The sequence below is a fragment of the Pelophylax lessonae genome (genome assembly GCF_965119305.1).
Source record: "Pelophylax lessonae genome assembly, chromosome: 9".
Classification (NCBI taxonomy): domain Eukaryota; kingdom Metazoa; phylum Chordata; class Amphibia; order Anura; family Ranidae; genus Pelophylax; species Pelophylax lessonae.
In genome coordinates, this window is record NC_138776.1 from 170,322,015 (window position 1) to 170,348,269 (window position 26,255).

General features: G+C 39.3%; 1 protein-coding gene across 3 annotated transcripts in view; it reads right to left on the minus strand.

Moving 5' to 3' along the window:
- Positions 1-26,255, minus strand: part of GRID1 (glutamate ionotropic receptor delta type subunit 1) — a 1,530,549-nt gene that overhangs the window by 179,293 nt on the left and 1,325,001 nt on the right. For all 3 annotated transcript variants that reach the window (XM_082268262.1, XM_082268263.1, XM_082268264.1), the window contains exons 10-12: positions 23,796-23,993; positions 20,676-21,000; positions 8,659-8,797 (exon numbers count right to left, since the gene is read on the minus strand). In XM_082268262.1, coding sequence (XP_082124388.1) covers positions 8,659-8,797; positions 20,676-21,000; positions 23,796-23,993 — 662 coding nt within the window. The remainder of the gene's footprint in view (positions 1-8,658; positions 8,798-20,675; positions 21,001-23,795; positions 23,994-26,255) is intronic.

Here is a 26,255-nt window from a genome sequence, read left to right on the forward strand (position 1 = left end):
GCTCAGACAGAAAAGAACCCTATACGCAGCTTAGGATTAAACTGCTTCTCCTCCTGTGTTCCTAAGTTCTCTGAAACTGAATAGTGGTTTCCCTAGTCTATAATCACCATTAAGGTATTTGTATATTGCTATCATATCTCCTCTCAAGTGTCTCTTCTCCAGGGAGAATATGTTTAATGCTTGTAATTGTTCCTAGTTAACTGAGGTCCCCCTTTTAGCTTTGTTGCCCTTCTTTGGATTTGCTCCAGTTCCAGAACATCCTTCCTTAGGACTAGTAACTAGAACTGAACGGCATACTCAAGTGCAGCCAAACCAGAGTCTTGAAAAGTGGCAAAATTAAAGATTTATATCTTGAGTAAATCCTCCTATTTATGCATGCTAATATTTGGCTTTCTTTGTTTGCTGCAGCCTGGCATCGCATACGATTGCTGAGCCTGTGATCTACTAGGACTCCAAGATATTTTTGCATCCTGGAACCCCCCAAAGGTTCTCCCACTAGTGAGTAACTTGCATTCATATTTTAAGCCCCCAAACGCATTACTTTACATTATTCAGCCTCATTAAACCTGATTTTCCATGTAGATGCTCACTTGCTCTGAAGAGATTGCCCTGCTTAGCTTTTTATTGTCAGCAAGCACACACATTAGGTATTTATTATGTACAGCCTCAAAGAAAAATGAAAAAAGGTTTAATTGAAACCTTTATATACAATAAGGATATGAATAAGGTTGAAGAAGTAAGTAGTTTCAATATGAAGCTGAAATCAAAAACAAACTAGGAGGAGGAAGGTTCACGAGTAAAGTTAGAAAGAATACTTTACAAAAAAGTATTGGAAGCTTATTGCAGACTTTGAGCAGTGATAGTGAACTAATAAACAGTAAGAAATTAAAAATTAAAAAAAAAAAGTTGATAAGCCATCTGGACTTTTTCTGCTATCAGTATTCTATGTTTCATTTAACTCAGCAACAGCAGTCAGCATATTCCTTTCAGTGGAGGTTGCCTTCTGGCTTTTGTTTATAGAGGGACCAAAAACTATAGGTCTAAAATACATCCTGAAGTGTTGGCTCATGAAGTATCAAATGGCAGAAATATAACTTAATTTAAATAACCACAGTTCAACTATAGTGAAATGATGTGTGTGTATGTGTGTAAAAGCCTTCTGCTGTTGCCGGGACTAAATCTAGAAGAAAGTGAACTCAATGACGCCAACTCTCAAAATGGTCCTCAAAAACAGTTGTCCTTTACATGTGACATGAAGACATTATTTTTCAGGACTCTTAAGAGAGTCTCTAAAAACACAGTGAGTTCTCATGTTACCAGATTATTAGTACATTGATTTTAAATCCTTTTAAGCACAGCAAACTAATTGTTGTAAACATTTTGGGAACATCTAACTTGTATTTCTATCCTTAAAAAATCTGCCTGTGTCTGTTTTTTAAACTATACATAAAAAAATGTAAACTCCATCAGGCTGTATGTGTGTGCTTCAATAGAGAAATTTGTCTTCACTTCCTGAACCCGAGTCACAACAGGAACTAAGCGGAAGTCCTTCCTCCACCTGCATTTGATCATTCAAGGTAATTGGGAGAGACAGTTTCAGCATACAGCCACTTATAGTAATAAACGGCTGTACACTGGCTATGCACAGGTATGCACCATGTATTAGTAAACTGGTGCAAATTCATATGCATAAATTCCCAGATGCACATAAGCCACATTTAGGGATTTACACCTCTGCAAGCGTTTATGCAAGCAGAACATGTGCCTGCTTACAGATAGCATACAACCATTCATTATGGCTGCACCCTGGAGATATCTCTACTTGGTATGGAAATATGCCCACAGAATACATTTGATGCCTGAAAGCATCCATGTGCATAAGGCCTTAGGCAGTTGTCACTGAAACAGGTGTTTTCATTGGAAAATGTCCCCTATTCTTGGTACAGAGATAACTATTTCCCATTGCTAGTGATAATTTTGACCAAGACAAAAAGAAAGGGTAAGTCTCTTCACTGTAAATGCAAAAAAAAAAAACCTGACAGAGGCTGTAACTGTTCCTTACACTACCTAAAAACTAAAAGGACATTTTTGAAAATATATATATGTAGCACTACCTCCATAGGAGCTGCTGGATAGGATGGGTCCTCTGTTCTTTGCCTAAACCTTCTCAGGAACCTCAGCCTCTAATGGCACTTTTCCACTGCAAGTACCGGCTAGTACTGGCTCAGCTCTACTCGGCCCTGCTTGGCCCGGTTTGCTTTTCCACTGCGGTACCGCATGGTATAGTGTTGGAACGGTTTGGTACGGTACGGTATAGGTTTGCTTTTCCATTAAAGTAGTACTAAAGTTAAGTGGGTGGGATAAAAACGGGGTGGGTATGATTCTCTGACCAATCAGTGGCTAGTAGTGACTGCATGCAAAGGATTGTGGGATATGGTACCAGTTTGGTACCTGTTGGAACCACAATCGAGTAGGTACTGTTTTTTCAGAGCCGTACCATACCGTACCGTTCGGTTCCATGCAGTGGAAAAGCAAACCTATACCGTACCGTACCGAACCGTTCCGACCCTATACCATGCGGTACCGCAGTGGAAAAGCACAAAAGCGTGCCGACCCGGTACGGTTCCATGCAGTGGAAAAGCGCCATAAGACACACCGGGTTGAAGATACAAACATATAAGATCCAAAGTATTCTAAAAATAATACTTTGTACCCAATAGTAGTGCTATATCATAGAAAACAGGCACCAAACAAGGTAGTAAAGGCAAACCTAATATATTTTCACCCAATATGGTTGGTAATTATGTAAATTTAAAATAGATTAACAATGGTAATAACACAGTTTAGCATATAAACTAATTAACAGTAAGAACTTGACATAAGATGACATCTGGTGTCTAGATCAGCACAAACAGTAGCAAGGCCACCTCAAGCTGAGCAGTGAAGTTTAATCTACCAAGTGCTGGAACTATACTGCCAGAGCACATTTATGGGGATGATTCTAGTCCTAGACCAGCTGGGTATGCGCTGTCCAAAAGAAAAGGAGGATGGTAGTGGAGGGGGCAGGGGAACAAAGAGGCATTGCAGAATAATTATTACGGGTAATCCTTCGATATGCTCTTCTGCCAGCTATAATTGGGGCCCATTCATACCATCTTTACACTTAACATCAGTCCCAGTTAACCTTTATGCAGAATAGGTACAGTATAGGTATGTTATAGTCTTGGCACAAGTGCAAGGTAGATGTGGTTTAGATGCAGTAAAGGTTCAGTATAATGCAGTACATATGGTTGGTATAGTCGCAGTCTAGGTTTGGAATAAGTGCAATGTAGAGTGCAGTATGGGAGTGGTACAGATTGGGTAAACTTGGTGTCTCAGTCCCGGCTAGCAGTATCAGCAATGCACAAATATCCCTTCTGCCCCAAAAGCCTTTGGTGATCAGTGGTAGGAAGCAGAGCATGAGTGGACACTCTAGTCTCCCTGTTGCAATGGTGCAGGTTCTGCGATTTGGGCAGTGCTCACTGCCCCCTTGAGTGTCCCCACTCCCAGTATCAGGCTTAGATCTCTGCTGGTATGGTCTCCTATTGGCAGGCAAATATCCAGACAGCAGTGCTCTCTCTCCAACTCCCTCATTGCCAAGAGGGGGAGCACTCCTACTGAACAGTGCCTTTTGGGATTTGTTTAGTAAAAAGTCTTTGCATCCCATTACTGCCATCTCAAACTACAACTCCCACGATTCATAGTGCTCTACATAGAAGTTTATGGACTTGCTTGGCTACAACTCTCCCCCTGTTGGCTGGAGGAGAATGGTGCAGCATAACATCAGTATCTCAGTAGAGGGAGAGACAAATAAAACACAATGGGGTTGATTTACTAAAACTGGAGAGTGCAGAGTCTAGTGCAGCTCTGCATAGAAACCAATCAGCTTCCAGGTTTTATTTTTATTTATTTTTTGTCAAAGCTTAATTGAACAAGCTGAAGTTAGAAACTGATTGGCTACCATGCACAGTTGCATCAGATTTTGCACTCTCCAGTTTTTGTAAATAAATCCCCATGTCTCTTTCTCCATATTGCTGTAGCCCAGCACCTGGCTACATACACTTTTAAGTGGTAGTACCTATAGGTAAGCCTATAATAAGGCTTACCTATTGGTACTGTAAATATCTACTAAACTTGCACCGTTTAGGAGATATTTACATTGCATGCAGCCAATGACGTCATTGGCGCATGTGCTTTGAAGGAATGGCCGCCTGTTCCATTTCTTCAGAGCCTTGTGCCGTGACCGGCGTCTCACGTGCCGGAATGACGTCACGCGGCTCCAGCCAGTAGAACAGCCCACAGACCCGAAAGGAAGATGGGCGAAGGTGGATGGGGCCTCTAGCGGGGGCAACGCGGGCTTCGTTTGCAGGTAAGTGTCACATAATGTGCTAGTATACTTTGCAGGTAAACAAAAAGAAAAAAAAAACATTTTAAGACTTTACTTCCTCTTTAATAGAAAGAAGCAGACATAGAAATAGATGTCTGCATTGTGACTGCATATTTTAGATTTCCTTGTTAAAAAAGAAATAAATGGTATAAACACTGCTTCTAAAAAAAAAAGTATTAATGTCACTTCAAATACCAGATACAATTTTATCACAAGATATATAACCTCATTTTACCACCAAGTTTCTTTTTCTTCAGAAGCACAAATCTAAAACATCTCGGAAAACTTGAAAATGATGTGCGTATGCAAAGCTTTCCAAAAACCATCTTTTAGCACAGATTGCCAGGCTGTTCTTCATTTTTAAACAGTGAGGAATAGTAAATGATGTAAAAAGTTACACTTCTCTAAGGATTCTCATTGCTTCCAGACATCACCATGCACCTGTAGCTTTGGCACAGCAGTGGTGTAAAAGCTGTAAGCAAGTCAGCGCTGTGGGATATCTGATTTCTCAGTCTCCAGACTCTCGCCTCTCCAATCACAGATAGATTGCTTTCTGACAGAAAAAAACATTGTTGCTGGCGCTTGGATTCGAAATGCATGGCTGTTTTTATCACGGAGTTATTTAAGTCATATTGTTTAGCATGCTATCAACTAAGCTCCAGTTTCAGGAACTTTTTTGTTATTCAAACAGTCTGTTCTATATAATAAGCACCACTACATAGAATATCAAGAAAAGAATAATGTTGAAAGGTAAGAAAGTACAATAAAAGGGTAGCTATTATTTGCGTTTTTCATTCTTGAATGCCACACATCAAAACAACTTTTATAAAACGGTAATAAAAAAGTTAGCTACTTCTAAACCTATTTGTAGGAAAAAATGTAATCTAAAAAGTGGATATTTTAAGAAAATAACCATTTATATCCAATTTGCCCTCTCATGCCTCCACAATTATTAATTGTCCTATGAGATTTTTAAGCACATGCCAAAAACACCAGACACACATTTGCTATGTGGGATTCAATGGCACTTACAGCAATAACCACCACATTTATAAGATGGTGAATGTTCCATTTGCAAATGTTCACATAGGTGAACATGTGATGATTCTTACTAAATAGCACAGAATGTAGTTGCAGCCACTACATCTCCATTATGGACTTTCATTAAAAATACATTTTATAAACATATATATACAATTTTCTCTAAGTCTTTAGTCTCCCTACATAGTCTTACAGACACTTTTTGATGCTACTAGTAAAGCCTACCTCATGCAGTTTCCTATGATGGGATGACAACACTGCTTCATTGCACCTGAATTAGGAACAGCATTGTTTCCCTCATGGAGGATGTGTCTGCTTGCACTAGAGTGGGATAAATAAAGCATTGCAGGGGGCAAGAGGCATGGCTATCAGCATAGTCACTGCCTGTAGCTTGTCAATCAAGCACTTGGCCACACCTATACCTGCCCACTGCTTTCTGGAATGCTCCAAGCCTCTCCTCCCTGCCACCACTCCAGGAATGGATCTAACCATCTACAAACCCGATTCCAAAAAAGTTGGGACACTGTAAAAATTGTGAATAAAAACAGAATGTAATGATGTAGAAGTTTCAAATTTTAATATTTTATTCAGAATACAACATATATGACATATCACATGTTTAAACTGAGAAAATGTATCATTTAAAGGGAAAAATAAGTTGATTTTAAATTTCATGGAAAAAGAAAAAAGTTGGGACAATGCCATGTTTACCACTGTGTGGCATCCCCTCTTCTTTTTATAACAGTCTGTATATGTCTGGGGACTGAGGAGACAAGTTGCTCAAGTTTAGGAATAGGAATGTTGTCCCATTCTTGTCTAATACAGGCTTCTAGTTGCTCAACTGTCTTAGGTCTTCTTTGTCGCATCTTCCTCTTTATGATGTGCCAAATGTTTTCTATGGGTGAAAGATCTGGACTGCAGGCTGGCCATTTCAGTACCTGGATCCTTCTTCTACGCAGCCATGAAGTTGTAATAAATGCAGTATGTGGTCTGGCATCGTCACATTGGAAAATGCAAGGTCTTCCCTAAAAGAGACAACGTCTGGATGGGAGCATACGTTGTTCTAGAACTTGGATATACCTTTCGGCATTGATGGTGCTTTTCCAGATGTGTAAGCTGCCCATGCCACACGCACTCGTGCAACCCCATACCAACAGAGATGCAGGCTTCTGAATTGAGCGCTGATAACAACTTGGGTTGTTCTTGTCCTCTTTAGTTCGGATGACATGGTGTCCCAGTTTTCCAAAAAGAACTTCAAATTTTGATTTGTCTGACCACAGAACAGTTTTGCACTTTGCCACAGTCCATTTTAAATAAGCCTTGGCCCAGAAAAAACGCCTGCGCTTCTGGATCATGTTTAGATATGGCTTCTTTTTTGGCCTATAGCATTTTAGCCGGCAAAGGCGAATGGCACGGTGGATTGTGTTCACCAAAAATGTTTTCTGGAAGTATTCCTGAGCCCATGTTGTCATTTCCATTACAATAGCATTCCTGTATGTGATGCCGTGCCGTCTAAGGGCCCGAAGATCACGGGCATCCAGTATGGTTTTCCAGCCTTGACCCTTACGCACAGAGATTGTTCCAGATTCTCTGAATCTTTGGATGATATTATGCACTGTAGATGATAATAACTTCAAACTCTTAGCAATTTTTCTCTGAGAAACTCGTTTCTGATATTGCTCCACTATTTTTCGCCACAGCATTGGGGGAATTAATGATCCTCTGCCCATCTTGACTTCTGAGGGACACTGCCACTCTGAGAGGCTCTTTTTATACCGAATCATGTTGCCAATTGACCTAATGAGTTGCAAATTGGTCCTCCAGCTCTTCCATATATGTACATTTAACTTTTCTGGCCTCTTATTGCTACCTGTCCCAACTTTTTTGGAATGTGTAGCTCTCATGAAATCCAAAATGTTTATTTGGCATGACATTTCAAAATGTCTCACTTTCAACATTTGATATGTTATCTATATTATATTGTGAATACAATATAAGTTTATGAGATTTGTAAATTAGTCCATTCCTTTTTTACTCACAATTTGTACAGTGTCCCAACTTTTTTGGAATTGGGTTTGTACACTCACAGACCAAAGTTTAGAAAAAGAAACCACTGCACACTAAACAGGATCACTGATGTCTGCATTTATCAGTGTGGAGAGTCAACAAACAAGCTCTTGACAGTTACCGCCTCAGGACCGCCTCACTAATCATAGAGGGCTTAATCATAGAAACCTGAGACCCGCCTAAATTGTCACACACTTCTCTTTAGATGAACTTAAATGAAGTAAATCGAGCCCTATAAGTGATCAACATAAACTCTGCATTTCACCATACTTTCTATTAGGGACCTTCACTTAAGTGTGAAGTAAGATAAAGTACAGCAAAGTACACTTTTTAACCACTGTTTTGCAGACTTCATGTCTAAGTGTAAGCAATTCACATTCCCTCCCATCCCCCAGGAATTTGCCCAGTTGACCACCCTCCACCCCCTCATCCCCCAGGCGGTTGCATTTTGAAAGAATGAGGTAATTAGACTTCCATCTGCCTTTTTTGCAAACCTCTCCAGGGTGCGAGACATTTGGGGAGAGGAGGCCTGATGACATGAAGCTACTAAGATGCATTTTGAAGGCCCAGACAATTGCTCACTAGAAAGTATTGGGAAAATAAATTATTTATCTTGGCTTTTGAACATTGTGCTGCATTTTAAGCCATGTAGTTGCTCGTGGATCTATTCATGTTTACTTTTAACCAACCCTGCACTTGATTGGATGTTTCAAGTAAACAAAGGTTCACTTCGCTGCCCTTCACTTCCCAAACTGAACTGAAGTGCAACAAAATGAGTCGATGTGTACTTCACATATTCAATAACAAGCTAGAAGAGTTCTCAAACTCCCTTGTACACATATTTAAAGTTTTAATTTCAAACAGGTTAATTTCACTTCACTTTTACTGTCTTCACTTTAATAAATCAAATCCATGATGACTTTTTTTATTTTTTAAGAATTTTTTTGGCATTTTATATTTTTCCATATTGAAAAAGTTCTAAAACAATAGTTTTGGAACATTATTTTTGCAATCTGCACCATAAAGTAAAGGAATACCACATATAAATGTTACAGACAATTTGGAAAACAAAATTTTAATGCCAGAGTTTCAGTTAAACAAATTAAAAATAAAATCAATTGTACCTTATAGGGTTGTCCATCCTTGACACAGTTAAGAATGCCGCCAGATTTGCTGTATAAGAGGAGCACACAATAAGAGTAAAAAGCCACCAGCTGCCCATCACAATCCGCATTGCCACTGAATTTGCCACAGATTCTCCCCCTAAACATACAAGATAAAATAATATCAATAAAACAATGGAAACAATTTCACCTGTAGAAACTGTAGAGGGAAAATAAAACAATTAGAAAGAATCGATGAAAGTCATAAGTACACAAGTGTTGCTTGTTCCAAGTAATGAGAGAGTCATGTTTTATAAGAAAGGTCATCTCTCATTGGGTTACATACTGTGACCCAAAGACATTTGTACTCAATGAAGCATGGAATTAAACATCTGCACATGAGATGATGGAGGCCAGAAGGTTACGAGAAAGGTGCTTGAAAGGACAGTTTATTTTTTATTTTTAAAATATGTGGTTGTGGTTTACAAACCATCGCAATTGTAAACAATAAACATAAAGCTGTGCCAATACTGTATATTCATTTAAATTAGTTAAAGTAAAACTCAAATGGATTTTAAGGAATGGAATGTCTACATGGAAATCGATGTGCCAGAGGCAGGAAATGACTGGAGATAAGGGTTGTGCATTTGACATTATACTTCTCATATTATATTTTGTGATCTTAGCACACCATCATGAGCATCAGTCATTTTGAATCTGTTTATATGAGCAGCCCTGTAATAACTGTCTTCTGTAAGTTATTGATTTATAGCAGAGCTTGTATAGAATGGAAAGAACAAATCACTGAGGGAAATAAGAAAAAAAGAAGGGACCGGTACAAATGGTCATTTTTAAAGAAGAGTTTAAATAAGGTAATACTCTTTAGGATAGACACAGTTTTAAGCTCTTTGAACACATTTATTTGACCAAACTGTAATGTTAGAGATGGTATTCCTGCATCTCAAATTTCTCACCACTTCAAAAAAATAAACTAAAGTGCCATTAAACCCCTGGTTTTGTAAGCACATCCAGCAACTCATTTAATCACCCCCTGAGCATTATCTTTTAATCTTTGCCTATGTTCAAGTATAAGCTGGAGCCATGGTAGCTGCCCCAGATATCCTGGTTTAGAGTGGCTCCCTTCTTATGAAGCATAATATGTCTCCACCCTTGTATGCAGGGGCTAGAGTTATGTCTACCTACACTGTGTGAATTGATAGAAGTACATAGTCCAGTAGCTTAGGATGGAATCCCTGCTCTTCCCTCTTCCTCACAATTCCCCTTCCAAGCCAGAAGACTGACTGAAGACTATAATGTCCACTGTTAACTCTTTCCTGTGAAGGCTAAAAGTAAAGGGGAACAGCACAGAGAGAGCAGGAGCCAGCAGCATTGAAAGTGTTAAGCTAAAAATTTCTGAGGGTTTAATACTACTTTAAAGAGGTTGTAAACTCATTAAACATTTTTTTTTTTTTCCAACCTGAAAGAGAAACACATAATGAGCTAGTATGCATCGCATACTAGCTCATTATGAAATACTTACCTTAGAACGAGCCCCCGCCGTGCCGCCCGCTTACCTGTATGACGGGCGACATGTTCAGTGTCTTCCGTCTTCCGGGATCGCGGCATCCGGCCATCTGATTGGCCGGAGCCGCGGTGACATCACTCCCGCGTATGCATGCGGGAACCGACGGTCACGGCATGGGGCTCTGAAGGAACGGCGCCAGCGGCCGTTCCTTCAGAGCGCATGCAGCAGTGATGTCACTGGCTGCATTTAAAGTAAATATCTCCTAAACGGTACATGTTTAGGAGATATTTACAGTACCTATAAGTAAGCCTCATCATAGGCTTACCTATAGGTAGAAGTTGCAGAGGAGGGTTTACTTCCTCTTTAAGTTTTTGGAAAGACCAGCATTGGTCTTATTTAACCAAATGAGACACCTGCTTGCCCATAATCAATTAGCAATATGGATGGAAAACACACATTTGAGGTTTTTTTTAAATCTCTTTGTGAAAACAAAATAAAAACCTAATGGCGTCTCTAATGATAACATATTGTACTACTTGCAGATAACAATGTACCACTTGGGGATACCATATTTTAGCCTTTTCCTAGCCAGTTGTAAACATTACCAATACACTGTGACCTGCTCATTTGGGGCAGCGTGGCAGTTCTGGTTATGGCTTATGTTGAAGCTTGTCCATGAGAGTGTTCAGAACTGGTGACTTCTAGCTGCTCAAGCTTGAGCCTTCTAACATTAGAGGGGTAACAAGTGATGGTGGGGAGGCAGTGAAGGAGCAAAGATATGCAAGTAAAACTTGCTGGAAAGGTGATAAAGTAAATGGTCAGCGCAGATCTAATTATCCAGCAGGATGGCTTGTAACGCTACTGCTGATGATCCAATCCCTTTTCCTGCAGTCTCTCACAGGGGTATATCAGAGGTATATTGATTTGAGGAAGAAAGGAGAGTCTACATAGCGCAATTCCATAAAAAAAATGTTAATTTATTAAAAACACAAAGTTGATGTACACTCACATTTATAAAGTGTCTACTCGAAACTAAGAGAGCAAGTACCTTGTACTTACTGTGTCTGTCTCATCTTCGGCTCAGCTTCAACGCCGCAAGTATGGTTCAGTCATGCCGAATGGTGTCTAGCGTCCTAGCCCTGCCCAACTAGTTTCGTCATTCAACGTCCTTACAAAGCGGAAGGACGCTAAACACTGCTGCGCCAGTTTTATAATGGGAGGTCTACCCATTCACATGCACTTACTCAAATCACTATTTGCAATGCAATAGTATTTGTAATTCCATCAAGAATATTTTGACATTTACTACTTACATCTCCTGTCTATTATATTAAATCTCATAGTACACTGAATAAATTTAATCCTTTATTCCCACTGATTTATATAATCCGTTATCTCATTATTCTCTCCTATTTTTCTCTATCTTATTTATTCAAATCTCTTATATACCCCTAAATATGAGCATTAAAACATACAACTATCTACTCTTATTACATCTCTTTTTGAAAGATATGACCTAAATAGTGTGATTGTCAATGATATCATTACCATCCACATTTCTCTTAAAGGGAAACTGTATCTGATTCATTCTTAACTTCTCTAAAGGGGAAGATGTACCTAATTTCATAATAATCAAACATTTATAGATAGATAAGGTTACAGATCATTGGAGAGGGATGGATATGATGATAGAAATATCCAAAAAATAAACCCAATGGGTATTCAAAATGGGTACTCTACAGCCACATGGGTTGAACACAGATTTTAATTTGAATTGTTTTCTGACTAATTTTGAATTGTGCCTTTGGGTGAAGAGATGTTGAGAGAACGTTCCGAGGTAGGGTTAAATATAAATGTTTGATTAGTATGAAATTAGGTCCCCTTTAGAGAAGTAAAGATTAAATCAGGTACAGTTTCCCTTTAAGAGAAATGTGGATGGAAATTATATCAGTGAGATTGACACTATTTAGGTCATATCTTTAAAAAAAAAAAGATGTAATAAGAGTAGATAGTTGTATGTTTTAATGCTCATATGTATAAGAGATTTGAATGAATAAGTAAGATAGAGACAAATAGGAGAGAATGAGATAACAGATTATATAAATGATTGGGAATAGAGGGTTACATTTATTTCGTGTACTATGTGAGATTTAATATAATAGACAGGAGATGTAAATAGTAAATGTCAAAGTATTCTTGATGGAATGATAAATACTATTGCATTGCAAAAAATTATTTGAGTAAGTGCACGTGAATGGATAGACTTCCCATTATAAAAATAGCGTGGCAGTGTTCAGGGTCCTTCCACTCCATGAGGACTCCGAATGACGAAACTTGGGTATTTGAGAATGTAATAGAAGATTTTATATACGTATATCACCATGCCTTTACTGCTACTGCTTGATTGTAAATCATAGATAAACAAAAAAACTGGTTTAAATGTTAAGTTCACCTTTTGAAACATCTGTATCTAAAGTATAACTATAGGCAAAACTTTTTTTTTTTCATTATGGATTGAGTAAGGGAGGGTTATAATAACCCATCAGATTTTTTTCCATCCCATTTTGGAGATTTCCCTTCACTTCCTGTCCCAGGGCCATACAGGAAGTGAGAGGAAATGGCTAGTGCATTATCCAAGATTTATTGAAGAAAACCAAACAGCCAAATCAATGCTCACAAACAGTGGATGTAATGTGCATGACATTTCCTGATGATCAATCAGTGTAGCAATGGATGACAATAGACAATGTCGGCAGGCTGATGTGTTTCGGGGACGCATCCCCTTCCTCAGAGATCAAACCAACAAATGTATGCCTCTTACATATACTCCTTAGGCACCCTATTGTTCTATCCCCAATAGGACGGGGTTTCTCAGCATCAGACGAGGTCAAGGCAAAAAACTACAAGCAAGAAAGAAAAGAAAAAACACACCCTTTCAAAATTGTGTTTATATAGATTTAGAAGGGACTGCTTATTTGATCTTTTCCCTATACATAGATGTGTGTACCATTTACTGACAACCGCACTTACAACTCCAGAAGGGCTATCTCAATCCCTGGAGTGAATACAGTGTTGCTTGATCTTGTCCAATCCCTGGAGTGAATACAGTGTTGTGTGGTCCTGCTCACGGTGTTTGTTTGAGATGAATGAGATAGGCCTGCTACGGGAGTCAGGTGTGCTTTTCCAGCAGCAATTACTGCCTGACTCCTGTAGCAGACCCATCTCATTCATCTCAGACAAGCACCGTGAGCAGAATCCAGGGATTGAGATAGCCCATCTGGAACTGTAAGTGTGGTTGTCATACACACATATGTATCAACAAAAGATCAAATAAGCAGTCCTTTCTTAAATATTAACACATTTATGGAAGAGTGTTTTTTTTTCTTGCTTAATAGAAAAAATGATAATCAGCGCAAACCATAAAATTTAAAAACACACAAAAATATCCAAAAACCATATAAAATTGTATACACGAGGCTGCAAACAATCAGTGCTAAACATGAAACACCAGTGACTAATTAATAAACAATATTGCTGCGCCAGGTGAAAAATTATATTCGTGTCTAAATCACTATCAATCAAATATCGACTCAATAATAAATCCAAAAATAGTGATTAAAGTGATAATGTGATAACGGTGAAATTAATAGTCCAAATATGAGGTGAACAAAAAATTAAACCAAAATAAATCAATCTTCATCTGTGTTCACACAAAAAAGTGCTGCATGCTCCACTCCAGTGCTCCCAGTGATAAGTGTAGGTAAGCAGCTCACCTTAGGACTAGACTCCTGAGAGCCAAACACGTTTAGGGATGCAAGGATAACAACCTGGTGTCCCTTCTTTCACCGCCTCCAGCTAACACTCCATGCAGACAGAAACCCGGTATACACAAAAGAAGGGAAAGATCTAATGCTCTCTGTTTTAAAAGGCTATTTATTCCCTTATGAATAGAGGATATTGCACTTACATTTAAATGCACATAAGCAGTGCGGGCTTTCCACAGCAAAACACAGCTCTCTCAGCACTTCCAGGAAGACAACGTAATCCGAGCAGGCTCCTCCCCGTACGCGTTACGTCAGAGACTTCGTCAGCGGGATTTTTTTCTTGCTTGCCTGACCTTTGACCTCATCTGATGCTGAGACACCCCACTCTATTGGGGGTGGAACAACAGGGTGCCCAGTGGGTATATGTAAGAGGCATACATTTGTTGGTTTAAGCTTTGAGGAAGGGGATGCATCCCTGAAACGCATCAGTCTGCTGACATTGCCTATTGCTCGTTGATTGACCATCAGAGAATGTCATGTGCATTACATCTGTTTGGATCTCTTAAAAAAAAAGTTGGGTGATGTACTAGGCATTTGGGCCCCCTATGTGTTCTCTTTGCAGTTGTGAGTTGGATTCCCCTGCCTGAGGAGGGCTTCACCACTCAAGCATTGTCCTTGAGATTGCATGGCCCATGGATCTATCCCTGACTGGTGACTGTATTTTTGAGTGCTGGAGAAATTTTTTGTTCTATTGCAAGTGAGAGGAGATCCCCGCAAATTATGGGAATTCTTAGGGGACCCACAAGTTACCAGATCCATTAGAAGATTTCCCCTCTATTACTTTTCTGGGGACAACCCAAAATTTGGGATTTTTTTTACTTTCACTTTTATTGATAATGGTAAACAGGACAAATAGAGAGGGTGAAGCTCCTTAACAGGGACACAGACAGGTGTTCTAATCCCTCTTTGCTCTACCCAAAACTTTAAAAAAAATGTTGCCTTTAGGTATATTTTAAGGTGTAGCATGCAACATGTTCCATCACATGTTCCCTGACCCCCCAATCCCCCCCCCCCCCGTAACAGCGGGCGAGGGTTCTGTGAATGAATAAAATACAGGTCACATCTTCCACCATGGCAGACAGACTTGTAGTTTCACTGAACTTTGAGCTCACTAATCAGTGACAATGCCCTGTGCTCCCCTGTGGCACTCTGTGCGTGTGTGAGGTGTACGGGATATGACCATAGATGCCACCAAATGTCTTCCTATGGAGCAGGTCTGGCACAACAGTTACCTAAGGCTTTCTGACCATACTTCTTCCTTTAGTTGTCATTGTATTTCTTTCCCCTACACCCTGATCTCAACACAGACATTGTACACAGGAGTGATGCTATTTTGATTATTAGTTTGAAGATTTTACTCATTCCTGCCCCCTCTGCTGTGTTTGTCTTTCACTTGTCTGCTGGAGCCTGACATTGCACCTAATTGCAGGTGCATGGCTTTGCAGGCTCCTGGGGGAAAAAAATAAATGCACATTTTTTTCTTACAAAAATCTGTGCATTTATTATTTTTTCTCCAAAAGGTGAACTTAGCATCCAAGCTTTTTGGCCTTTATAAGTGCAGTGCATTTTCAGACTCAAACAAGACTAATAAGAAAAAGTTTTTTAAAAAACAAAAACAATGTCTTTCCTGGCTCTCTGGCGACATATTGTGATCCCATTGGGGTTGCGTGGGGATCAGGGGGGTCCCCCCCCCCGACTGCATGATGTTCTACTTTTACTCACGTTGCTCTTCCTCCATTTTTCACTCCACAGGTCATAACTTGTATGGTGAAGCTTTCTTTAAGTTACCTACCAATTTATATGGCTAAATGCTTTTATCTGTTGATGGATTTTGTTTTGTTAAAACTTAATAAAAATCTTTGAAAGTAAAAAACAAAAACAATAAAAGCTATGTCTAAAAAAAACTGGCCTGTAATAAACATTCACAGCTTTAGTTCTGAGGAGGAGCTTAGGCAACCTAGTCGCTTCATCAGTCTATGTTTCTGCTTGTAAAGCAGGAATTTAATTACTACCCACACAAATTTGATACATTTTTATTTGCTGAATTTATTCATGGCAATGAACATAATCAAAACACAGCAGGAAGCAAAATAGCTTTATAAGATGTATTAAGATATATTTATTATATTTATATTCCGATTTTTAGAGTAAATTTGCTGATGTTGGTTTTTTTTTTTTTTTATATATAAATGGAAAATCATTAAATGAATGATGGCTGTAGATTAAAAAGAAAAAAGTTGAGGAACTGTATGACTGCAATTCTGAACATGCTAAAGTAGAACGTGTAAGGTGGTTTAGGCAAGCAGTCCTGCTCTCCCATACTTGTCCCAGGTAGGGGACTTCATATTCTTGAAGCCTTTGGAACAACATGACAGTCGGGCAAGTGGAAGTTCAGAAATTACACCCTACATGTTTTCTCTATACAAGTTTCTTGCTTTCAAGACAACTCAATTTCTCTCATAACCTAAAAGTAAATGAGTGAATGTGTATACCATAAGGACACACGTGAACAGAGTGCAACCATGTGTGCAGAATCTGCATTCCCTCCTTTGACTTGAAGGTCTGTACAATTCCCAGGAGAAATGTGATAAGGTTGCTGTATATTAAATTTGGAGAATATTGTAGAAGTCGAATTTATACCCAAGAGGAAAGTGGCTGCCAGAGTTGTCATTTCTTTTTAAGACACTCAAAATATATGTATATTTGAAAAAAAATAATATAGATGCTTTGAGACAGCGACACTGAGAAATAGGACGCAAGAATTATAACCATCCTAATAATATCATTCAGTAGAGAAGATTCCAAAGAAACTATTGCACTGCTGAAACTCCAAACAATATATACTGTGTTGCACAATTTTAAACACTACTTTTGTGCTCTCTTATTATCAATGGATTGCACTTTATATATGAAAGAAAACTGAGCAATATAGGTGTCTTTGGTAGAATTTAAGAAATTGTATATCCAAGGCAGGGTATACAATGATCAAAAATTTTGCCGAACTTGCTGAATTTCGGTCTGTGTGTACCGCTGTCTGTTCAACAGAAGCCGGTTGAATGACTACCTTCTGTCAAACAGGTATCCTGGAAAACAAGAAATCGATCAGCACTTGCAGGCAATGGCTGCAGTATTGATCTGTGTATGCTGACAGAATACAATAGAATAGCAGGAAAATCCCTGCATCAACATAATTTGCAATAAGGTTTTTTGTTTTCTTTTGGTTGAAAAAAAAAAAAAAAAATAACGTGTATACCCAGCTTACTTTTCTGTCCCCCACAACTAGATGGAGCCAGGTTGAAGGTTAGTTGCTTGTCTGGAGGTGGAACAGGGTCTTTTAAGCCTGGTACACACCACTATATATATATATATATATATATATTTTTTTTTTTTTCCATTGAACCCAGCAGGTTGAAAAAAAAAAAAACCTAACAGCTCTGGTCTAAGCCGCTGTACTAACAATCTGACGTTAATACATCAATCTCCCCCGCTGAGCTATTGTGTTCTGACCAGGGGAAGGCCCCCTTGCCAGAACACTCTGGTCTGTGCTCTCAACCATTGGCTGAGAGCGCTAATTGGGAACCGGTCGGCTGCTGGTCTTCCAGCATGCCTGTCTGACAGAAGCAAGCCAAAGAGCTGGCTTCTGTCAGACCGGCTGCCATACACACACGGGTCGATTGTCTGGCGTTTTTTTTTTTTATTGACTGATGCTGCACAACATTCAGCCTGTGTGTACAAGGCTTAAGATGTTGGCACCCTACTGACTAACTGTAGCATGGTAATAGAAAAAAAAGACTTTTGCTGACAGATGTTCTATTTGGTTTGTCACTGGACATTTAACTGTGACTTTAACGGACAATTGCGCGGTCGTGCGACTCTGTACCCAAATAAATTGATGTCCTTTTTTTCCCACATACAGAGCTTTATTTTGGTGGTATTTGATCACCTGTGCACTTTTTACTTTTTGTGCTATAAACAAAAAAAGAGCGACAATTTTGAAAAAATAACACTATTTTTTCACATTTTTTTATATGAAATTCCCCAAAACAAAATGTTTTTAACATTTTAGGCCAATTTGTTTTCTGCTACATATTTTTGGTATAAAAAAATCGCAATAAGCGTATTTTGATTGGTTTGCGCAAAAGTTATTGTGTTTACTAACTACGGCAAAGATTTATGTCTTTTTTATTTTTTTTTAACTAGTAATGGCTGCGATCTGCGATTTTTTTTGCGGGACTGCGACTTTGCGGCAGACAGATCGGACCCTTGACTGACATTTTTGACACTTTTGGGGGTACCAGTGATATTACTACAGTAATCAGTGCTATACATATGCACTGTTACTGTAAAAATGACACTGGCAGGGAAGGGGTTAACTTTATTAGAGATGAAGGGGTCACAAGTGTCCCTAGGGGTGTGCTTCTAACTGTAAAGGGGCGTGGCTTTTGGTGGAACCACAGAGACATACGATCCTACATAGCAGGATCGTATGATCTCTGCTGTTACACCAGGGAGAATTACAGGCGGCTTTGTTTACATCAGCCACCTGCCTTTCTCCCTCTCCGGCGGGAGATCGCGAGTGACCGGTGGACATCGGAGCCGCCGGTCACTCGCGCGGGGATGGCAGTGAACGAGTGGGAGCGGGAGCGCGCCTCAGGCAGTGCGCTCACCCCCTATTGGCTCGCGGGCGAGTGACATACCGATACGTCACTTTGCCCAGGTGGTTAACCACTTCAATACAGGGTACTTTTCCCCCTTTCCTGCCTAGGTCAATTTTCAGCTTTCAGCGCTGTCACACTTTGAATGACAACTGTGCGGTCATGCAATGCTGTAGCCAATTTTTTTTTTTCACACAAATAGAGCTTTCTTTTGGTGGTATTTAATCACCACTGAGTTTTTTTATTTTTTACTAAAAAAAAGAAAACAGACAGAACATTTTTTTTTGTTTCTGTCAGTAAATAATGTTTGTAAATAAGAAATTTTTTTCCTTCATTGATGTGTGCTGAGGCAACACTGACGGACACTGATAGGCTGCACTAATGGGCATGGATAAGCTGCACTGATGGGCACTGATGAGGTGGCACTGATTAGGTGACACTGATGAGGAGGCACTAATATGCCGCACTGATGGGCACTGATAGGTGACACTGATGAGCACTGATAGGGGGCACTGACGGGCACTTATAGGTGGAACTCATGAGCATTGATAGGCGGCACTGATGGGCACTGACTGGCGGCACTAATGGACACTGATGGGCAGTACTGATGGGCAGCATGGATGGGCAAGCACTGACTGGCACCACTAATTGCTACTGATTGGGATCACTGATGGGCCCTGATTGGGGTCACTGATAGGCACTGATTAGTGTCATTGATCGGCATTGATTGGTGTCACTGATGTGCACTGCTGTTGCTTTAATGTAATCAGGGCACTGATGATGAGGTACTTTTCTGTTTGCCTAGAGTTAAATTTAATCTCGCCAAACCACAATGATGCTTGTTTTAATAAAGTTCACTGAAAGTAAAACGTGACAACACATAAACACTATACATAAAACGTTTTATGATACACTATTTCCTATATGATCTTAATTATACATTGACTAGAAAAAATAATTTACATGTTTGTAGCAGTGTCCCCACAGGCCCTGCTGAATAATGACTTGACTGGCTCCCCTGATAACCAGCACACGGTTATCTTGAGATATAGTTCATGGATCCCTTCCTTGCTCCTGATGGCTCGTCACACAAATAAACAGTCTAGTGGTGTTAGTTTTTTTATGTATATTTGGAACTGGGATAGGAGACAGGAATAGTGGGATACTCCAGTTGAACTATTCACATAAGTTAAGGACTTCTATTTTTAGACCTTCTAGGTTAAATGGAAATAGCTAGGCTGCTTAATCTACACTGCCACAAGTGTAAAAAGGGGTTAAGTCTCTTGCTCTTTACTAACAAGACAACTGGGTGGATGATAACTTATCTTCATGACACTCTCACTAGCATCCCCTCTCAACCGACACCTGTCCACTGACTCTCCTAGGAGCAGGGGTGGCCCCCTTCAGGTCAGGACCCTTGACACAATATTTTATACTCACTGTACTGCAGAGACAGATCCTCCAGTGTCTCCCCTCTCAGTGAGCTCCTCTGGACCTCCAGGTTCAGATCCTCACTGCTACTCTTCAGGCCCTCAGGTCGACCCCCTGAGGCCACATGACACCTCTACAGAGGAGGAGGCAGCAGCTCCCTCCCTCTGGGACTCTGCTATCCAGACAAAAGTCCTCAAGCACATGTACTCCTGGCTTTCATACAGTATCCCAGAATGCTCTGAGGCACTTTTCCTCTGCCAAATTACCAGGGCTTTATCAAAAGCCTGTGCACCAATTTGTCAGGTTTCCTTCCACTGTCCAACATGCCTCCCTATTGGACCAGTGTGAAACACACTACAGACAGAGCGAGTTGCATCCTGAGTACAATGAGTAGACCTCACTAACAGATCCTGCTCTCTGGTAGGCAGAGAACAATATAGATTTACCTGCAGCCCTTCTGCTAAACAGACAGAGCTCAAAACTATACTTTCTCACTAGAACCTTCCTAGGAGGGTGCCACATGTTTATTTAATGCATTATGTAAGATCAAGTTAGCAAATGAACTTTCGGCAAGCGGCAAAATAGCTTGAATGAATTACATACCTTGCTGAACAAATGCTCCATACACAATCCATATAGCACTGTGTAGAGTTGAGGATGTAGATCCATTTGTTTGTGATGAGGTTTGTGCTCTCACAGCTTGGATTCGATTCAAAACAAATATCAGTACTCCAACCACTGGAATCACAGCTGCGATACAGGCCCACACGGCAAAGTCAAAAGGAGCAAAGAGTGAAAAAATGTTTATCCTTTCCTCCGGCTTCTTGATAAGAATTCCTACTGAATAATCCAAGTAACGTTTGCTGAAATCCACCACGCTCTCCCGTTCTGGTGTAATAGTGATTGCTGATACAGCAATGTCTGCTCTCTACAAGGGCAAGAAGAAATTGTTCAAATAGTATGTCATTGTTTTAACTCATGTCTTCCTAACTAGATTTTATTTAAAATCATAATGAAATAAGAAAAAAATATGTGAAACAGCAATATTTGTGAGGTTGCAGTTCTGCAAGACGATACAAGAAAGGTTCCTAAATACATACCAATTAATACGTTAGATTAAGTTTATTTATCTAACAAACATATCATGCTATACTTATCGGAGAAGCACATTTTTAGATAAAATAAAACAATTATTAAAAATCACACACCATAAAAAAGGATCGAGAGGCATTAACAAATGTAATTTTTTGACTAATAAAGTAAATCTTCCTTTCACTGAATAAAGGACTCAATCATGTCACAATCAGCTAATGTAAAGATGCTTTAGTAACCAGCATGGAATTATGAAAGATTCTTCTTGCCAGACCAACCTAATAACATTCTATGAAGAAGTGAGCTAGACTAGACTTAACCAAAGCATTTGACACAGTACCCCATAAATGCTTAATCCACATACTGAGGTCTGTTGGCGTTGTCAATAGTGTATGTACCTGCTATGGTGGCTCCTAGGTGCATTAAAGGGGTTTGGTCTAAGGTGATTTTAACCAGTTGAGTACAGTTTAGTACTGTCATTTATACACTTTTTTAAATTTTTTTGCTCTAACAATTATATTTTAGGGACAGGCTTTGGGGACTACAACCCTCTCCTTGGTCTAAGAAGTAGATGGATGGCAGTTAACCGCTTTCTGACCAGCCTTAGTTTTACCGCGGTAAATCGGCTCTGTCCCACGAAATGACATACCTGTACATCGCTTCGCGGGACTGCGCACACCCATTGGCCACAGGGGGAGCCAACCAGCGGGTCCAGCGGCCATGATTGCCGCCGGGCACCCGCGATCGCTCCCCATGGAGACAGAACGGCGGTCTGCCATTGTAAACATGGCAGATCGCTGTTCTGTCAGTTAGAAACACAGGGATCCTGTTTTTTAGGAACACAGGTCTCTGTGTTTATGCAGCAAGCCCATCCCCTCCACAGTTATAAAGCACCCCCTAGGGACACATTTAACCCTTTGATCGTCCCTGGTATTAACCCCTTCCCTGCCAGTGTCATTAGTACAGTAACAGTGCATATTTTTAGCACTGATTATTGTGGTAATGTCACTGGTCCACCCAAAAGGGTCAAAAATGTCAGTTAGGTGTCCAATCTGTCGGCAGCAATGTCGCTGATCGTCGCCATTACTAGGAAAAAATAAATAAATTAAAATGACATAAATCTTTCCCCTAATTTGTAGACCCGATAACTTTTGCACAAACCAATCAATATACACTTATCGGCATTTTTATTTTACCAAAAATATGTAGCAGAATACAAATTGGCCTAAAATTATGAAAAAAAATAGATTTTTATTTTTTTTTAATTGGGAGTATTATATAGCATATACAATGTCAGAATTGTCACTGCTTTTTTGTTTATAGCGCAAAAAATAAAAATGTCAGAGGTGATCAAATACCACCAAAAGAAAGCTCTGTTTGTGGGAAAAAAAGGACATCAATTTTATTTAGGTACAGCGTCGCACAACCGCGCAATTGTCAGTTAAAGTAACGCAGTGCCGAATCGCAAAAAAAATGCCTGGTCATTAAGGGGGTAAATCCTTCCAGTCCAGAAGTGGTTAATATTTCATTTTAGGTATATATATATGTACAAAATGTTTAGCTAACTGTAAATAATTGTTTGCAAGTGCGCTTTTGTTTTTCAAACCTTGTTTTCTTTTTAGACTCGGTTCACACCACGGCGATCCGACTTAGGGGGCCACCTGTGAAGTCGCGTGCACCGCGACTTCGGCACGACTTGCACGGACTTCATAAAATGAATGTCTATGCAAGTCGCTCCAGGTCGCCCCGAAGTAGTACAGGACCCTTTTTCTAAGTCGGAGCGACTTTTGTTGCTCCTATTAGAACCGGTCCTTTACTACACTATGGGACGCGACGGTGCGTGACTTGTCAGGCTGACCAAGTCGCCTTACAAGTCGTACCAGTGTGAATGGAGACTCAATTGTTTTTTTTTTTTTTTAGTTTGTAAGTATATAATATGTATATAGGGCACCGATAATTGCTCAATACTAAAGGAAATTTTGCTTCTTGCTGAACCTCTTATGTCATTGATACAGTCTGTCTAAGTAAAAATAGCAGACTCTCTGTTCTCTGTAATCAGGCAACATAGTTCCATACTGTTCATGATACTGTATTTATTTTCACTGTTAAATTTTCAGGATAAGCTATTAGGGTAGACCCCCAAAAGCTTGTCCTTAAAGTCTAACTGTGCAAATTCCCTCCAAACACCACTACAAGCAAATGCACACCCCCAAACTAACCTTGACATTGCATTATACCAACAAGTGTCTTTGCTGTAACAATCTGTAAATCACAACTTTCTGGCCTAATAAACACATTAGCTGTTGGGGGAAACCGATGGGTTATGAGAAGAACCCTGGTTTCCTAATTTTTCCAAAAATTCCCCTTTATATCATTTTCAGTTGAAATGTAAACCATTGCTAATACTGGCAATTTAACAGCTTTCTCATGAGTTTCATTTTCATTAATAATGTTAACATAAATTTTCCTTCTATGTACTGTGAACAGCTCATTTTAAGATTCATGCTTGCCAAACTGTCCAATATGCACTTTTATGAGTGACAGACATGCAGTCAGTGTTACTGAAATAACTGAATATTTACATTGATTTTAAAATCTAGGACAATGACTATATTCTTGGCGGTTTATTACCTTATTTATAAGTTCTCCTATCATGCCATTCCAGGAACCATTAGGAAGCGGGTGTCCATACTTCCCATCTGGGACTTGGTAAATTTCATATTTGAAGCCAAGATTTTGAGATAATGCATCAAGGACATCGACTGAGAAACCTTTATACTTCTTTGGTTGACCAAGTATGTTCTCTGCTACCATCACAAAAGGTTCCTCCTAAGAATAGGAAAAAAAAAAAACTTTAGTTTATAAATCAGGCAAACAAAATAGAAATAGGAAATATTAAAAAAAAGGGCCAAGATATATTTCTGGAAACTTAAGGCCAGTCAGTAAGTTTGTAAACTATTGGACGGGATGATAAGGAACTATATCCAAGAATTTTCTGATGAAAACAGTATCATTAGTTGCAATCAGCATGGATTCCTGAAGGATCGTTCTTGCCAGACCAAGCTGATAACATACTATGAGGAAGTGACCTGCCATCTAGATAAAGAAAGGCCTGTGGATGTGGTATATCTGGATTTTGCAAAGGTATTTGATACAGTCCCCAAAAAATGTTTACTATAGAAACTTAGGTCTGTAGGCAAGGATCATAGGGTATGTACCTGGATAGAAAACTGGTTACAGGGGCATGTCCAAGGGTGGTGATACACAGTGAGTACTTTGAATGGTCTGGTGTAGTAAGTGTTGTCCCCCAAGGATCTGTCCTGGGACCAATTGAATTTATTCATAAATGATATAGAGGATGGGTTAAAAAGCTCAATCTCAGTGTTTGCTGATGAAACAAAGCTAAGTAGGGCAATAACATCACACCAAGATGTGGAAACCTTACAAGAAGCCCTAAATATAACGGGTTAGGCCACTACATGAAAAATTAGGTTTTATGGTAAAAAATGTAAAGCAATACATTTGAGCGCTAAACATACAAAGGCAAGTTACTCCCTAGGGCAAGAACTGGGGGAATCCAGGATGGAAAATATCTGGGAGTCCTAGTAGATGACAGGCTCAGCAATGACATGCAATGCCAAGCAGCTGCAAGCAAAGCCAGCAGAATATTAGCATGCATTAAAAAGGGGATTTACTCCAGAGATAAAACTATAATTCTGCCACTCTACTAGACTCTGGTCCAGCTGCATCTTGCGTATGCCGTCCAGTTCTGAGCACTAGTCCTCAAGAAGGATGTGCTGAAACTGGAGAGAGTACAGAGAAGGCCAACAAAGCTATTAAACGGGACTAGAGGACCTCAGCTATACAGAAAGATAACAAGCCTTAAACGTATTCTCTCTGGAGAGGAGATATGATAGTGATATACAAGTACCCTACTAGTTACTCTAGCATAGAGAAAATATTTCTAGTGGGAGGGAGATTAAAAAGACATGCGGCCATTCATTGAAACTGAAAGAGAAGCGGTTTAACCTTAAACTGCGTAGGGGGTTCTTTACTGTCAGAGGGGTAAGGATATGGAATTCTCTTCCACAAGCAGTGGTATTAACAGGGAGCATTGATAGTTAAAAAAAAAAAAAAAACGATTAGATGGGCACCTTAATGACCACAACATACAGGGCTAAGGGAATTACTATCAACACAAACACACACACTCACACCACTGGTTGAACTGGATGGAATGGTGTCTTTATTCAACCTTACCAACTATGTAACTATGTAAATATACACATTTTACATTTTATTTAATTTGCATGTATAAAATATGAATGGCGAGCCTACTGATATGCATAACCAAATACACAGCATAGTGGCAATTAAGTACAGTTTGCTTTAGTCTGAAATAACCTACTAACATCCTCCTCTCCCAACATACATTCTCTGAATTGTATAAAAATATTTTACTGGCTCTTTGCAGTAATTAGAATTTCCCTTCGTGTTGCCCTGTTTGGATTCTACTGAATACAGAAATTAAGTGTTAAGATGATAAAAGTAGGAAAAAGAGTGACAAAAATACTGAAAAAATGTGTAAAAAAAAAACAAAAAAAACGCTTTCTCCAAAATGCATTATAAACACAAACTTTACCTCGCTTTTAACCAATTTTTGAAGCCTAAAACATTTACACATTTTTTGGTTTAATAACTTTTTATTTTATTGTGTAAATCTACAAATAAACATGGATCAGAGTATATTCCTGATCCTCTGTTTGTAAAGTATGCTGGGCTTTCTAAAAAAAAAATATATATATATAGCACTACATTCATGCTTTCTACCAGACTGGGGTAATCCAAACAATAAGATGGATCTTTGCTAGCATAAGAGCAGGGACATCCTTCCTTCACCTGGGCCATTTAGCATAGCTCCACATACTGACTGCAAGTCGTATCAATGAAATATTTAAACATGTTTTTTTTTTTTTTTTTTTAACCTAACGTAAAAGACTTATATTTGATAAAATGTTCTGCAACTTTTGTGACAAAACATCAGGTACATAGTCTTAAAATGTATAAAAATATTCACAAACTAGACTTTAA